This window comes from Lethenteron reissneri, chromosome 25 (assembly GCF_015708825.2).
Source record: "Lethenteron reissneri isolate LAM-NWPU_2019-01 chromosome 25, ASM1570882v1, whole genome shotgun sequence".
Lineage (NCBI taxonomy): Eukaryota > Metazoa > Chordata > Hyperoartia > Petromyzontiformes > Petromyzontidae > Lethenteron > Lethenteron reissneri.
Window position 1 is genome coordinate 4,774,146 of NC_083803.1, and position 15,156 is coordinate 4,789,301.

A 15,156-nucleotide genomic window follows, 5' to 3' on the forward strand; every position below is an offset into this window, starting at 1 on the left:
AAACAACTCAAAGCTCATGATTGCAGCTGGCGCAGCTGGGTTTGAGGTCGGACGGACGCCCCTGATCTTGTGGCGGCGGGGGTGGGCGGCGGCGGTGGCGCCGGCGTTGCTCGTGCCGTCCGCACTCCAAATCCCCGCGCCGCCGCCGAGACGCGTGACGGTGGCGTGTGAGTGCGGCCGAGGTGGCGCCACCGCGGAGCTAAAGCTTCAGAGCGGCGCCCACCCTCGCCGGGCAGGCTGTGGGGCGCCGGTGAGGGACGCGCTCCTCCGGATTACGGATTATTGTCGTCGCCTCTCGAGTCTGCTTACGCCGCTTCCGTGGAGGGAGCGGGGGGGGGGAGGCCGGGGTGAAGGGCTGGCGGAGAGTCGATGGGCAGTTCCATGAATTGGGACGCTTTAAAGATGTGTGGGTCATCATGTAATCGTGAAGTTTTTTTTTCGCTTGGGCGTAGCGTGTCGGCCAATTCGAACCGTAATTGGGATGTAATTAATTTGTCCGTCTCTTCCGATGAGGGGGAAATGTTGAAAGTGCTGCCACGTTGTTAGACGTAGTCGGAAACAAACTGGCGTTTTTGTCCACGCTGGGGTGGCGAAGGCGCGTGGATTTTCGCGTGTGTGTCAATCCGGTGACTTATTCCGTAAATAAGTAATGTGTTTTTTAATTATAGACAATTAACTTCAAAACGACATCTATTATTAGGATGATTTTGAAATTTTGATTGTGAGGTTGCCTCATCTAGGGAGGAACTGTCATGAAAGTGCCAGGGAGGGGCAGGGGCAAACGCTCAAATAAATAGTGATATTACGTGGCTCCTGTGTATACAAAGACACAGATCCCCCGTATAGCCTTAACAGACTGTTGGGGAAAGTGCTGTTAGTGAGCTCCTATGAAGGCCGGCACGGTGCACGAGGTGGTGGGTGACCAACACCTCGCCCCGCCACCTTTGTCTCCCCAGTAGCAATATTTACACACCACGACCGGGTACTCATTTGAGGCTGAGTGGACCTAGGGGAGTCCCAGGACCTGTTCAGATAATAATCATTATTGGTGTTAGTGGCCGTGACCGGGAATTGTACCCGGGTTGTCGGTCTTCTAGCAAAGCGCGCTAATCGCTGCACTACCGCTACACACACACGAACACTTACGCCATCCAATAAAGTACTTTGTGTGCTACAGCATGCACACAATTGCAGTCCGAGTCTGCCTCCTCTAGAATTCCACATTCCAAAGTTTGGTGCCAGTCCACCCATAAGACAACCACTCGCTGTTGGCTTCCACAAAGTGGTAGTCTTTTAATGACCCGCTGCACATTGCGGATATAGTCTACAAGTACGTACACAGTAAACAGAGTGTACATGCGGCATGCGCACAGTTAATGCATTCAGCATGTGTTGACTTTCACCGTTATCATTCGGCCACTGTCAATCCACTGCTGGATAAATGCCTCCTCCCCCGAGCCATCGCCACCCGTCATGGTCCTGCGATTCGATAGCCCCACGCACGAGCCGGCGCGGTCGACTGTAGCCGCGGCAATGCGTCGTGTAACGCTCTGTGCTTGGCAGAGTGTTTTTTACTGCTTGCCCACCGCCGCTCTCTTAAGGGGCCAGTGCCGAGGCTGCGGTCTCAATCTTCCTGAGCGTGGCTGCCACCGCCTATAGTTGTGTGCGTGTGTGTGCGCATTGATTTGTGTGGATGCGTTGCCTGCACCGTGAGCCATGCATGAGCTGAAGCGGTATGCTGTTGCCTCCCGACTCGCCGGCACTCACGCGCAACAATCCCCGCTGCTAGTGGCAGGACGTCGACACCAAACTAATTGGCGCTGCGCTGGTACCACGGTGCCGGAACTAACCCCCACGCACCCGCCGACCCTTGTTCGTCTTGTTGGCCACCATTTCCAATTAATCAGGTTCACTTTGTCGAACTGGGTGAGAACCCAAGAGGATGAGGGTCAGCCATTCCATGACATTAAAAGAAGTACAAACAAAGAAGCAAATGTAAATTGAAGAAAAATCTACCGACAAGAAATTTGAGGAATAATTCAAACCAGTGTCTAGCAGGTGACCACTGTATACTGCAGGGTCTAGACATCTGTGAAAAATTGCTTTATAGCTTAAAGGATTTCTTCAGTATAAATACTGATTTTGATTCTTTGCGAAAGCTATAACCAGAGTTGAGCCTGGATAGTGCATGGATGAGTGACCGCCATGCACAAAGCAGGGCACATTGCTGGCAGAAGAGGACAGCCCAGTAACATCCATTGTTGTACTGTACTATGATGCCATGTCTATGCTCTCTGCCTTCACCAACCTCCACTGACCAGTGTGAAGTACTTTGGTCAAACAAACGCCCATGTCCCGCACAGCATGGCAAGGCTGTCTTCCAGCAGTGGTTTGACTCAAGGGTTGTACATGTATACGTGCTGTACGTAATCGGTTCACATCGCCCCTCCAGCTACTAGACGTGCAATAGCTAATCAGTTTTCAAGGAATGCGAGTTTGGTACAAGTCTGTTAGCATCTGCAAAGTTCCCACGCCATCCCCTGGCTCTCCGTTGCAGCCATTTACGCAGCGGAGTCCGATTCGCGTGCTGTAGGCGAACGATCCCATATCCCGCGAGAATTCTACACCGATGTATCTGTCCCCAGAAGATGGGCGAAACCGCCAAGGGGGGGATGCGTTTTGGCCATTCAGTCAAAGTGCGAATCTGGCTCACAATGTGCGTAGAGCTGCGATCGTTGCACTGCAGCAGCGCAAGCCGCGCACCGTTGTCTGCAGACCAGGCGCAGGCGCTCAAGCTGTTGTTTTTCCAACTCCCTCCTCAGCCCACCCCCGCCCCTCAATATATAAATGAAATTGTAAAAGTGTTTTTTGGAAAAGTGAAACGACACCGGTGTCAAAGAAAGCACACGTTGGCTCATGTTTTCACCCGACAAAAGCCTTCATTAGGCCTAAGGCTGCTGCCTAAAAAAAGAAAGAAACTTTGAACGCCTCGTGCACTTTTCATAACATCTTGGCAATCGCATTTTCTCGTGCTGCACTTGCCGATGTGTGTGTGTGCGCGCGTTAAGTGCTCCTCAATGAATTCTATCGGATCTGGCACCGGGTTACCACCAGGTCGTTCTGTGGACGGAAGATCTGGGTTGAAATATTCCCGTCACCCACTCTCGCTCGCGTTTCCGTGCCATCGTCAATAGGCGCTCGCGAACAGCACTCGACCCAAACGGCCAGCGAAGAGTAAAAATGGCGATCGTTGTAAATGTGTTCTTGCCAACCGTGCTAATTGGAGGTGCGGGATGTCGCTGTCCTACCCTGTCACCGTAGCTTTTGTACCCCGTCTCTCTCCACTGTCACTTGACCCCGACCCCACTTTCTCTGCACCTGCCGTTGTTTTTCGCCTGCCACGACCTCGCCCATCCTCGCCTGCGCCGAGCTGTCCGCGCTGAACCCCTCCACCCGACTGCCCCCTCACTGACCTCCTGTGCCCCGGCCCCCCCCGCAGCTGCGCACCCTGCGCGGAGCGGTGCTGGAGGACGCGGTGCCGTCGACGGCGCGCCACGGCACCACACGGGGGCTGCCGCTCAAGGAGGTGATGGAGTTCGTGCTGCCCGAGCTGCAGCTGAGCTGCTTGCGCCTCGCGCCGGCCACTCCCAGGGTCTCGGAGCAGCTCCTCAAGCTCGACGAGCAGGGGGTGAGGAGCGGCGTGAGCGCGTGGGTTGACGGTGCCTTTGTCTCTGGGTGCGTGTCTTTCTTTATCTGTATGAGCAGTAGTAGGATGGTTTTTTTCACGACGTTTAGTGGTAATTAATTGAAGGTGGAGGGGTTGGCCGCTGTGGTGGCTACAAATGCACAAATGCCGCGGGGATGTCACCGCCACTTAGTGGCAAATGGCGGTTGTTGGGCAGTAGTAGTGTAGTGGTTGGAGCACTGCGCTATGAACCCGGTGACCCAAGTTCGATTCACAGTTACAACTCGCATCTGTGGCAAATAGTGTTTGAATTGGTTTTTAATCTCCCCTAGGTTAACCTAGCCTTAAATGAGTACCTGCTACTATGTATAAACATTGGTTCTTTCTGACAATACATGCCCCCAGCAGTCGATGTAGGCTCTTAGGGCGGATATTTGTTTTTTGTGTGAATGTGAAATTCGTACAACTGGCTTCATGCTCTGTAGGCGAAGAATTCCATTTCATTGCCAGCGTTGTGGGACACTAGTGCGACGATGGCGCTTAAAACAATAGCAGAAAACATACCGCTCGAACGTTAGCGGTCATTACAATTGTCCTCCAATAGTTGGTCAATCCGCTGCTGGATAGATGCCATCACGGCGACCAACACGACGTGGGGAAGCCTTCATCCAGCAGTGGATTGCCTCGGGGACGGGCCGCCGTGGTGGCGAGATGTTACCAACCTCGCCTGGTATACAGGCGGTCATGGGTTGGATCCCGACCCTGACGCGTGTATATTTGGAGTTTGCATGTTCTCCCCGTGGTCGCGTGGATTTTTCTCCAGCTCCTCGGGTTTTGCCCTCCACGCTTAGAAGCGTGCGTTTCCAGTATGTGGCTGCTCGTCATTTCCGCGTGATGAGCCACTTCGTTGAGCGATCGTTTGTGGTCCAGGTCACTTATGAAAAAGAGCTACGTAGCTCAGTGGGCCTTACCTGGTTAAAATAATTTTTTTAAATGTTTAGTTTTAGTTCAACTGTTGCAGCAGGCGAAGACGACAGAGGCGCAGTGCTTAATACGGGCAGACTGCTGCCATTATCGTGGGGTGAATAGCTCGCGGATCCGTATTTTGTCTTAATACATGTACATCACCCCTCCCCCCCCCCCCCCCCCCCCCCCACCCCCCCCACTTTTAATCGATGCTGGAATTGCGCGCAACGCGGGGGGTCGGCGGCCGCCTGGTTGTGACGAGCGACGCCGCCCCCCACGCCGTCGTTCCTCTGCTCCGGCGGAGAGAGGCACGCGGCCAAACCCCCCCCGCGCCGTTACCCGTGGAGGATCTGAGCTCGGCACTTCCACGAAAACGCTCCAACTTAAATTTGCCGATTAAAGGGGGTGGGGGGGCGGGGGGCGGTGATGGGTGGTGGGGGATGTGGCTGTGAGTGAAGCGAGTATTGCGAGCCAACCGGAATGACTCTCTCTCTCTGCTGCTGCTGTGTGCGCGTGAGGGTTAGTGAAGGTTATTTATGAGCTTTGCATGGCTCTAGTGGGGGTCCCTGTGGCATTCCGGGTGCTACTGTTAAGAGCAGAGGTTAAATTGCAGTCAAATGTGTAAGTAACATCACGAACCGGACCTTTGCACCTCTCGGTTATTGGCATCGCAGCTGGGGTAGAGAGCGAAAACCGTCAGGAAGAGAAAAGCGAATCGCCCTGATTCTGCCGATGAAACGCCGCATTCAGAGTTGCCGATTACGAATGTTTGCTGTGCCCCTTTTTAAGGAGGGGGCCGTCAGTTCAACAGCGACGGTGCGTGTGCGGTGTAAGGTCTGAACAAGCTGAGTGGAATGACACACGCGAACACGGAACGATTATGGGCCTGGCGAACAGCGTGACTTTCGCCTAAATATTTAGCATGTTAAATTACAACGTGTAAATGTTTACGTTGGCTGCAGACTGCTCGGAAGGAGTTCCTTACTGGAAACTGCCAAATTTCTGGCGGTAATTCCACCTTCATGCTTGATTTATACTTGTGGATGCGGCTGAGAGCATTTGGGTTTGTGTGTACAACTCTGAGCATGTGGTGTTCACGTGTGTAACAGTGAACTAGTTGGTTCAATTGTGTGAATGTGTGCTAGTTCACCTGTGTGTCTGTGAACTCGTTGGTTCACCTGTGTGACAGTGAACTCGTTGGTTCGCCCGTGTGACAGTGAACCCGTTGGTTCACCTGTGTGACTGTGAACCCGTCGGTTCACCTGTGTGACAGTGAACCCGTCGGTTCACCTGTGTGACAGTGAACCCGTTGGTTCACCTGTGTGACAATGAACCCGTTAGTTCACCTGTGTGACAGTGAACCCGTCGGTTCACCTGTGTGACAGTGAACTCGTTGGTTCATGTTTTCCCCGAACCTCCGATTAGCCGGTTGGCTACGTGGGGTGCGAAAGAAGTTCAACATCCATGTGTACAGCTCGGGGCTTGTCGGTTCACCTGTGTAGCTGTTGGATTGCCGAGTCACCTGAGCGTTGGTGTCTCCAGTGTTCTTGACCCACCGGTAACCAACCCACACCCACCGCGGCCTGCCTCATCGTGGCGTTTTACTTTTTGTTACGACTCAACGCGAGCCCGGTACAAAGCGCCCATCGCAGAACGGAGACGGGGGTGAGGGAGAATCGCAAATCCCGCGAACAACAACAACAGCAGCAGGCCGAGTTTGTCATGGCGGGGGGCTTAACGAAGGTGGGGGAGGGGCAGGGGGGTGAGAATTGGGGGGCTCGCTGCCCCAGCCAGGTGGGAACCACTCACGTGACAGTTTACATGGGGGAGACGGAAAAAGGGGCTAAAGGTAAACTAGCGTGCTGGGGGACAGGGTCGGGTGGGGGTGGAGAGAGAAAGTGGGGGCAGGCAGGGCGGGGGCAAAAGAGGGCAAGGCGTGTAATAAAACACCGCAGATCAAATAATTTATGCTAACGTCCCACAGGTCGGCGCTCCGCTCCCGCCCGTTCCCGCGGAAGAGGGGTGCGCAGCAGAGGTCGCAAACGGGTTTTGATTCCTTACCCGTACCCGGCCGCACCAGGTTCGCAAACGGGTACCCATACCCGTACCCGTACCCGGCCGGGTACAGGTACCCGTTCCCTACCCGTACCCTACCCGAAATGAGTGACAAACGGTTACTCACCGGTGACTCACGGCCTACCCGTACCCGTACCTGGCCGCACCAGGGTCGCAAACGGGTACCCGTACCCGGCCGGGTACAGGTAGCCGGGTATCGGGTAGGGTACGGGTATCGGGTACCCGGTTGCGACCTCTGGCGCGCAGCCCCCTCTACCCCCCCCAAAAAAAACAGCCGTCCACCCGACCTCCCCGGCGACTCCGTAAGAATGGGGACCATCTGGCCTCGAACTCCATTTTCTTTGTCTTTGAGCTTGTGGCCAAAGTGCTCGATTTCTGCGAGGGTGATGGGGGAGGGTATTATGCGACTGTTTCCACAAAAGGGGGTACATGGTCTTTACCAATTGATCAATATGACCTTCCTGGCCGTGATGGGTTTGCAGGAAAGCACGCTGATGTTTCAACAGAGCCCCACAAAGTAGTTTCGATTGCAGGAGTGAGAAGAATGGTGCTGCAGACTTTAGTAAAGAAGTCCATGATATCCCGATGAAATATGAATGTCCGGGCATAACCAAAAAGGCATGGAGGCATGACTGGACCGAGGACAATCTGGGGGTGAAACATCCACGAATTTTTCTCCTCTCTCGTTGGTCACGTAGGTGCCATTTCATTCATTTAAACTGAATTAAGCCTCCGTGGTAACGATCATGGTGCCGGATTGAGGGGCCCGCCAGATTTGTGTCCATTTATGCCGAGGGACACCATGGGACAGACACCTACTCCCAAGTTTCCGAGTTGTTGGTCTGTGGTACGAGTAACCCTCGCAATCCCGTTGGTGCCGTTTTGACAAAACGTGAAAATCACTATCACCATCGCGACGCGCTTCCTTCATGAAGCTTTGAAACGTACGACGTTCATGAAAACATTGGCGTTTCACGGAGAAAATGTTTTGTCGGTTATGGGAAATGGTTTATACCGTGTGCGTATAATAAGTGCAACATGGTCAGCGTAATAAATTATTAAGTTAGAAGATTTTATAACCCATTAGCTTGCATTATTTCCCGCGCATCGGCACGCCGAAATTACGTCTCTAAATCAAATGGCCGGGACCTGAGTTGAACAAAATGACAGTGTTCACAGATGAGAAGTGGGGGTAAGGACGGGGGAGTGATTTGGGGGGGGGGGGCCTGGGGATGTTATGCTGCATCAGCCCCGCCAGCATTGGCTGAAACGCAAACCCCTTTTGGCAGTTTAGTAAATGTGAGCCTTCAAGCTGTCACTTTAATTCATTCTGCACAATATCCATGGCAACCGCGCTGACAAGGGAAATAAGGACTTGCTGACCTGGCTGATTGGGTTCCTCCTGCACCAGGGTCCGCACACCGCGCTCATCGCTGGGGATGCGAGCGCAGCTGTTTGTGTTGCCGCTCGTTAATTTAAAATATCTTAAGCGTAAAATAACGTTTTGGCGCGTGTGACCCTCCTCCCGAAATAAGCGAGCGCCCATCTTTATTGCCGCAACATCCACCCTGCGCTCTCCCCCGTGTCCCGTCGCCCCGTACCCGTCGCCCCCGTGTCCCGTCTCCCCGTACCCATCGCCCCGTGTCCCGTTTCCCTGTACCCGTCGCCCCGTACCCGTCGCCCCCGTGTCCCGTCGCCCCGTACCCGTCGCCCCCATTTGCCGTCTCCCCGTACCCGTCGCCCCCGTGTCCTGTCTCCCTGTACCCATCTCCCCGTACCCGTCGCCCTGTACCCGTCGCCCCGTACCCTTCGCTCCCGTCTCCCCGTGTCCATCGGCTTATCCGATGCAGTCGACCGCGGGGCTTGTTCCAGTCGGGGGACGTGTCATGTAGAGGTGGGGCGGGGGGACGTCGTGGGGTAGGTACTGGATGCGGTTTCCGCACGTCCGTGGGGGCGCGTACGAATAAGAGGTGCTAATCGCAGGCTAATGTGAGGGCCGTGCTGGAGGGGTGGCGGCTGCTGCTGCTGCGATCATCGAAGCGCCTCCCTCCATCCCCACCCCTGACCAGGCAGTGGCAGCGTCTAGCAACTTTCCTTTGGTTTGTAAGCCCCGAGGTTGACGCTAATGTTGTTTGTCATGTTTACATAATTACACTTGGATGCATGTTTATAATTCATACGGCCGCGTAAAACTATTCACAGTACGTAGCGATGCACATACCCAGCGATTCTACTCATTGTCGGGGTGGCTGTGGCATTCAAGGACCAAAACAAATTCGGTCTCATTTTCATATCCGTTTCGTGCCCATTTTGTTAACGCCATCGCCCTAGATACAAACCAATCTAACGACGTGCGTGAATCGTAAATGGTGTTAACACGCAAACACATTCCTACACTGCGGGACCTGGTGTGCGCGCGCGTCTTGAGCGATTGAATCGACGTGAACCTCTGCATCTTGCCGTGCCTCACTGCCCTGTGCAGGCTCTCTCCTGCAAGTCGACGCACAAAGCCCCGGGGTGCCAGCGTTCTCGCCACCACGAGCAGCCGGCCTCTCACTCTTCTGCGCAGAGATGAGAAAGTTCCTGCCACCAATGCATAGTTTGCATTTCAGTAGAATGAACCTTTCCTATAAGATTGGGTGTGGCTGTTCTCATATGAAGCATTCGTTTGGAATTCTCGCGTTGGAGTTTCGTATCCGGCGGAGGCTGTTGGAGGCTGGTGTGTGTTGCCGTTTTTGTGGTTAGCCATTCCTGCGAACAGCCGGTGTTGAGGGGTGGGTGCGGGGGACGTTTGGCTGAGACTGTGCCTCACTTTGTCTCCTTTCAACCGCGTCTGAATTTCACACCCTCGGGGAGGGGGGCTGCTGCTGTGTGCTGGAAGGAGGAAGCGGGATGGCTGGGGTGTTTTTTCCCACCCGGGTGCTAATTAATTTTTGATCGATGAGGTCTGATTGTGGTGAGGAGGTTGCAAATGGCCCCGTTTGTGTTTCCCGACAAGTGTTGCGTCGTTGCGTGGGCATGGCTGCGGCGCGTGGTGGTTTTCCCCTTTTTGTTCCCACCACCTTCCCCCGGACAAACCCGCGTGGCTGGAAGAGGACGCTGCCTGCCCCCCCCATAGAGTGCGGTTGTGTGTGGGTGTCGTGTAATTCAGCCTCGGGTCAAACGTCACTGCTTTCTGTTTATCGGGCGCTTGAGGCACCCACCACTGTCCCCCGCGGTGGCTCTTTATGTATCGAGCGGATATGTTATATTTTTTTACATCATTGCATCACATTGAGCGAAGGCGGAATTAACTTCAACCTCTCAAGTATAAATTAAATCGCTCTCTCTGTTGTAAAATATTTTGGTGCAATTTCCGGTACTCGCATTATTATTGGTGGGTTTCAATTATATTGAAATGGGCCCTCTGTACGCATATATTCAAATCGGAACTACCACTAAAGCTCTTGCCTTTCGACCGCATTCTTTTCCCACGGAGTTGGAAATCAGTCGTGCAAGTCTGTTTACTGTAAGGTGTCGCACCGAAATGCACAGTTTGACATTTTCTTGAAAGTCTCTGCAGAAAATCCGCTCAGTAAAATTGCCATCGCGGAAACGTTCATTCCATTCGTGGAGGCCTGTAACAACGCCGCGTATCCCTCGGCGCTCCAAAAAAATAATGAAAGGAACATTAATGGCGGTTTTTGTGCATTTAATTTGAGATTCAAATATAAACGAAATGACTCAACTGGGAATAAGGTGGAAATTAAAACGTGTGCCATGGGCCCGCTCTCCCCTGTTCCCAGCTCCCCTCCAGCAGCTGGATGATACTGTGTAATAAGGGAATCCATGTCCGCAAAAAATGTAGAATTCTTGTTGGCATACTCTTAGGTTTTTCAGTAAAGTCACGTAGGTAAAAAGTAAAAAATAAAATAATAGAAATTAAATAATAAATCAATGAAATCACGACGTTTCGGAGGCAACACAAGTCTCCGTCTTCAGGTGGGACCGTCACAGCTAAATATACTGTATTTTTATTTTTTACCTACGTGACTTTACCGAAAAAACCTAAGAGTATGAATCCTTGCAGTCACGAAAGCTTCAAATTTAGAATCTTGTTGGCATGATGTTTGTGACATAACAACGACGCTGACTGTTTGAAGACATCACAATTGTCGGTGTTCCTCCATCCTGAGGCCCCTGATTTTATAATCCCCCAGGGCCCCACGCTGCCACCTCTGGATTTTGTCTGCCAGGTCAATCGTTTTCCTGGTGGCTGCACATGTAACAATTCAACCCCACCATCGCCACCTCCCCCCCGCAGCTATTCCAAGGATTGTCAAAATAAGGGAAAGCGATTTCCATTAAAGAATCGTTTTCTTTCAACCCTTATCATACTTCTGATTGCACTTGGAGACACTTTGTTGGTTTTGACCTTAGGCGTCCCTTGAAGAAGAGACCTTTTAATCTCAATGGGCCCTCACGTGGCTATAAATAAATCCGTCGGATTAAATGACGGGTCTCTGGAACGATTGACGGCAGCGTTTGCCCGCGGCCGCTCAAGTCGACCGCCACTCGCTGGGTATCGCTCGCTGGGCCCTCCGCCGCCACGGTCGCCGCTCACCCCCGCCGCCTGTCCCCCCCCCCCTCCCACCCTCCCACCCGCTCGTCGTCTCCCGGCAGCTGAGCTACCAGCACAAGGTGGGCATCATGTACTGCAAGGCGGGCCAGAGCACGGAGGAGGAGATGTACAACAACGAGACGGCGGAGGCGGCCTTCGACGAGTTCCTCGACCTCCTGGGGGAGCGCGTGCGCCTCAAGGGCTTCACCAAGTACCGCGCGCAGCTCGACAACAAGAGTGAGCGGCCCGCGGCACCACGCGTCGCCCCCCCCCCCTCCCCGTCTGCCCCTGCTCCCCATCCCTCTCGTTCCCCCTTCCCCCCAGCTTCCCATCCCCCTCGCCCGTCCCTGCCTGCCCCCCCTCCCCCCTCGCTCTCCATCAGTCTTGCTTCCCATCTTTCTTATTGCTGTCCATCCCTCTCGCTCCCCATCCTCCCTGTTCCCCTCTCCCCTCCCCCCCACCTTCTCCGCTGTAGGCTGTATATATTTCTCCATTTGTTTACCTTCACATTTGCATGCAGATGTCTCAGCTGCAGCAGCTGGAACATCATGGCGGGGGGGGGGAGGGGTGGGGGGTCATTAACACTTTCTGCCTCTGCGTGGGCGGCGTTCAGCACTTTGTGTTTTGGGTTCCGCGCGCAAATCCGTCTCCCGCACCGCAAATTTCAAGATTTTCCAAATTAGCTTTAATTACCAGCAAAATTCATATGTATTTGCCTAACAGGTGCAGGGCGGGAAATGAACGATGAGCAGCACCTCTTCGTGATGTGTCTGCTTTGGGTAATTGCTTCGTGGAGACGTGGAGACGAGGCCAGTGGACACAGGGTGCTGGGCAGCGAGCGTCACTCGCCGTCACTTGCTCCCTCTCACCGTTCTGTGTTTGTGGCGGTGTGACGACGGTTGGGCGATCCGCCCTGTAAGCCCGCACGTTCGCTCGCACGGGCAATCCCGCACCTCGGCAACGCCAGGCCCCTGTGCAACCTCGAGCTTTCCCCTTAGCACTTGTGAAAATCCTCAAAGTGTTAGTGCCACGGTGGGAGATGTGAAGCGTTGCACTGCTTAGCCAAGAGGCCACGTGGAGGATGTGACATTTAGTCAGGACGGTGCGAAAGCTGCCGCCCCCGTACGCAAAACGTTATCGGGAAACGTCGGGAGCCCAGGGGCATAGGCGCGGAAGACGGCGTGTCGCTGGTTGACCACTCTCCTCCCCCACCGCCGCAGATTATAAAGTGTGATGTTTGCTTTTCAGAGGAAGAGCAATCGTGCCCTGTAAATGTACGCGTGCCCTCACAGCTGCCCCTGCAAACCGCACTGCTTGGCATTTTTGTGGCCCGTGCACAAAAATGTCATCACCTTGGGTTAACATCGCTTGACGTTAAATGTCACGGTTCGCACGTCGGGATTCCAACGGTCAAAGGTTTTTCCAAATTTGGGTAATATCCGCTTGCGCTCGGCTCACGAGTGCCATGGCATGTTTGTGCTCTCGCTTGCTCGTACGACGGCCGATAACCAAATTATTTTGCAAGTCGTGTAATTAGGGGCAGCGCCTTACAAACACTGGAAGTGTTCCCGGCCGCAGCGCCGTGCCAACGGCGCCCGTTAGCGGCAACGGCACTGGCAGCGAAACAATGAAACTGCTGCGGCCGCGATTGCTGCTGCATTTTGAAATCGCAGCGCAAAATTGAGTCCCAACTGCTCGGTTAATTTGGTCGTTAATGAAACGCGACTCTGTTACGTGCGTGCTGCGCCGTTCGGTGTGGCGGCGGCAGCGGCGGCTCGGCTCACGTTTGAGTTGTCCCCTGAACTGACCGACGCGACGGTGCCCCCCCCTGTGTCTGACAGCCGACTCGACGGGGATGCACTCGCTCTACACCACCTACAAGGACTACGAGATCATGTTCCACGTGTCCAGCATGCTGCCGTATACGCCCAACAACCGGCAGCAGGTACCCACGTGACCCACGCAAAGCCCTGACCTCTGCCCCCTTGCGCACCAACGCACGCGCGCGCTCGAGCGTCATCTTTAAACCCCCCGCCAAACCTCCTACGCATTTCACAAGTAGTACTAATCGCATATCTGCATTTCCCATAAATATGCTAAATTCCTCTTGATATGCAAATTCTTTTGTCAAGGCGCCCTTCCCCCCTCCATCCCAGCTTAAATAGTCGCTCCAAGCCTGGAGTTTGTCATTCAGACTCTGTCTTCTCGACAGACCTGTTCTCCACCTGAGGACGGCTGCTTGCGTTGTGGCCGAAACGTCGTGAGAATTATTTTATTATGTTTTATTTTTATTATTTTATTGTTTCCATTCTACGTGACTTTACCGAAAGAACCAAGAAGATGAATCCCTGCAGTCACGAAAGCTTTAAATCGAAATCGAGCGTCATCGTCGAGGACCTCCCTCTGCTGATTTGGCACCTGGCGAAGTGGTCCAGTGGCTTTGGAGGTGGGAGTTGGTGGATCGTGCAGAGATCATCATGTGAAGCTTCCCTTCTGTTACATAGCTTCCTATCCTCTAAATTGAAAACGAATTTCTTTAGAGCTGCTTTTTGTGTTTAGTTTTGTTTGTCTTTACCCCACACCTCCGGTTAGCACGTTGGCTAGGTACGGTGCGAACAAAGTTCTGCACACATACGTTGGGCTATGACGTGGCCAATAGATGGTCGTTCCTACTCCCTGCCCCCACGCCATGTGTAACGTGCCAAAATAAGTGCTCATGAATCTCCCTTACCTTGATGGAATGTAAGGCTTCTGTGTAATCTCAACTGCATAGCACAGGCCTCTGAGAGCTGTGAGTCTCAAACTGCAGTGCCCTTGAATCGATGCATTCAGGGAGAAACTAACCCTAGGCGTGACGATGTCTTACTCAATGCCCCGCGCCGACACTTTTGACACAAAGAGTTGCACCTGGTGCAGGCTGCGAGCCTCGTCCCGCCGGATCGTAGCGTTCCTAGCCGCCAAATAATTTAGGGATCGTTTAGTGACGTTGTCTTTATTGCCATAATACATTTCTGATGGGCCATTTGGTGCCTAAGCGACTGTATTCCCCATTATCCGCTGTAATTAGTATGGGCTGCCTCGTCTGCACTGGCCTGCGGGGCGATGCATCTGGCGTGGTGGGATGGGAGCAGTTCTGCTGATTGTTGCCACGGCGGACGGAATAGGAGAGCATCTGGCATCTGGGCTAACGGCCCTATCAAAAATGTAGTCAATAAAAAGGGAGGGGTTGCAGCGTCGTGGGGGCGTATAATGTTTTGTAGAACCGCAAATGCAGACTGTTATTATGGGACAAAGCCTTGATAGTCATCGTGACTTTGGGGGCGTGTAATGGTCATAAAAGAGGAAGGGCTTGGCGACATATTACGCTTGTTTTCCACAGCTACGAGTCTTCATTTGGAGCGCCGTGCCAAAGAGGCCTTTAGTTACGGCGGAGAGGAGACAAAATATGTTTGTGGTAGAGGCAGTCGTTGACTTCCAAACACCTGATTTACGAACACCCACACTTGCGAAACCAGCTTGCATGAAAAAAATACATCGGCTTTAAACGCGAACTCGCACTTGCAAACTCAACCACGGAACTATTTTGTTCAGCGGAGCGATCCTCCGCGGGATGTAATGAGTCAGCCTCGTGCTGGGAGTGAGAGTTTGTGCATATGTGTGTGCCGCGCGCGAATGTGTGAGTGTGTGTGTGTGTGAAAGTGTGTGTGCGTGCGCACGGATAAACGGAGATTTATCCAGTCTCGCAGCAAGATGTCTCTTGGAAGGGCAATTTCATCACGGCAAAACAAACAAAAAATTACCTACATATTGGCCTGTCTTGCTTGTCAAT

General features: G+C 53.3%; 1 protein-coding gene across 6 annotated transcripts in view; it reads left to right on the forward strand.

Annotated features, from left to right (window-relative positions):
- The window catches only part of LOC133347068 (signal-induced proliferation-associated 1-like protein 2), a 104,464-nt gene that overhangs the window by 45,178 nt on the left and 44,130 nt on the right, over positions 1-15,156 (forward strand). For all 6 annotated transcript variants that reach the window (XM_061558975.1, XM_061558979.1, XM_061558978.1 and 3 more), the window contains exons 4-6: positions 3,500-3,688; positions 11,390-11,564; positions 13,169-13,272. In XM_061558975.1, the coding sequence (XP_061414959.1) occupies positions 3,500-3,688; positions 11,390-11,564; positions 13,169-13,272 (468 nt within the window). The remainder of the gene's footprint in view (positions 1-3,499; positions 3,689-11,389; positions 11,565-13,168; positions 13,273-15,156) is intronic.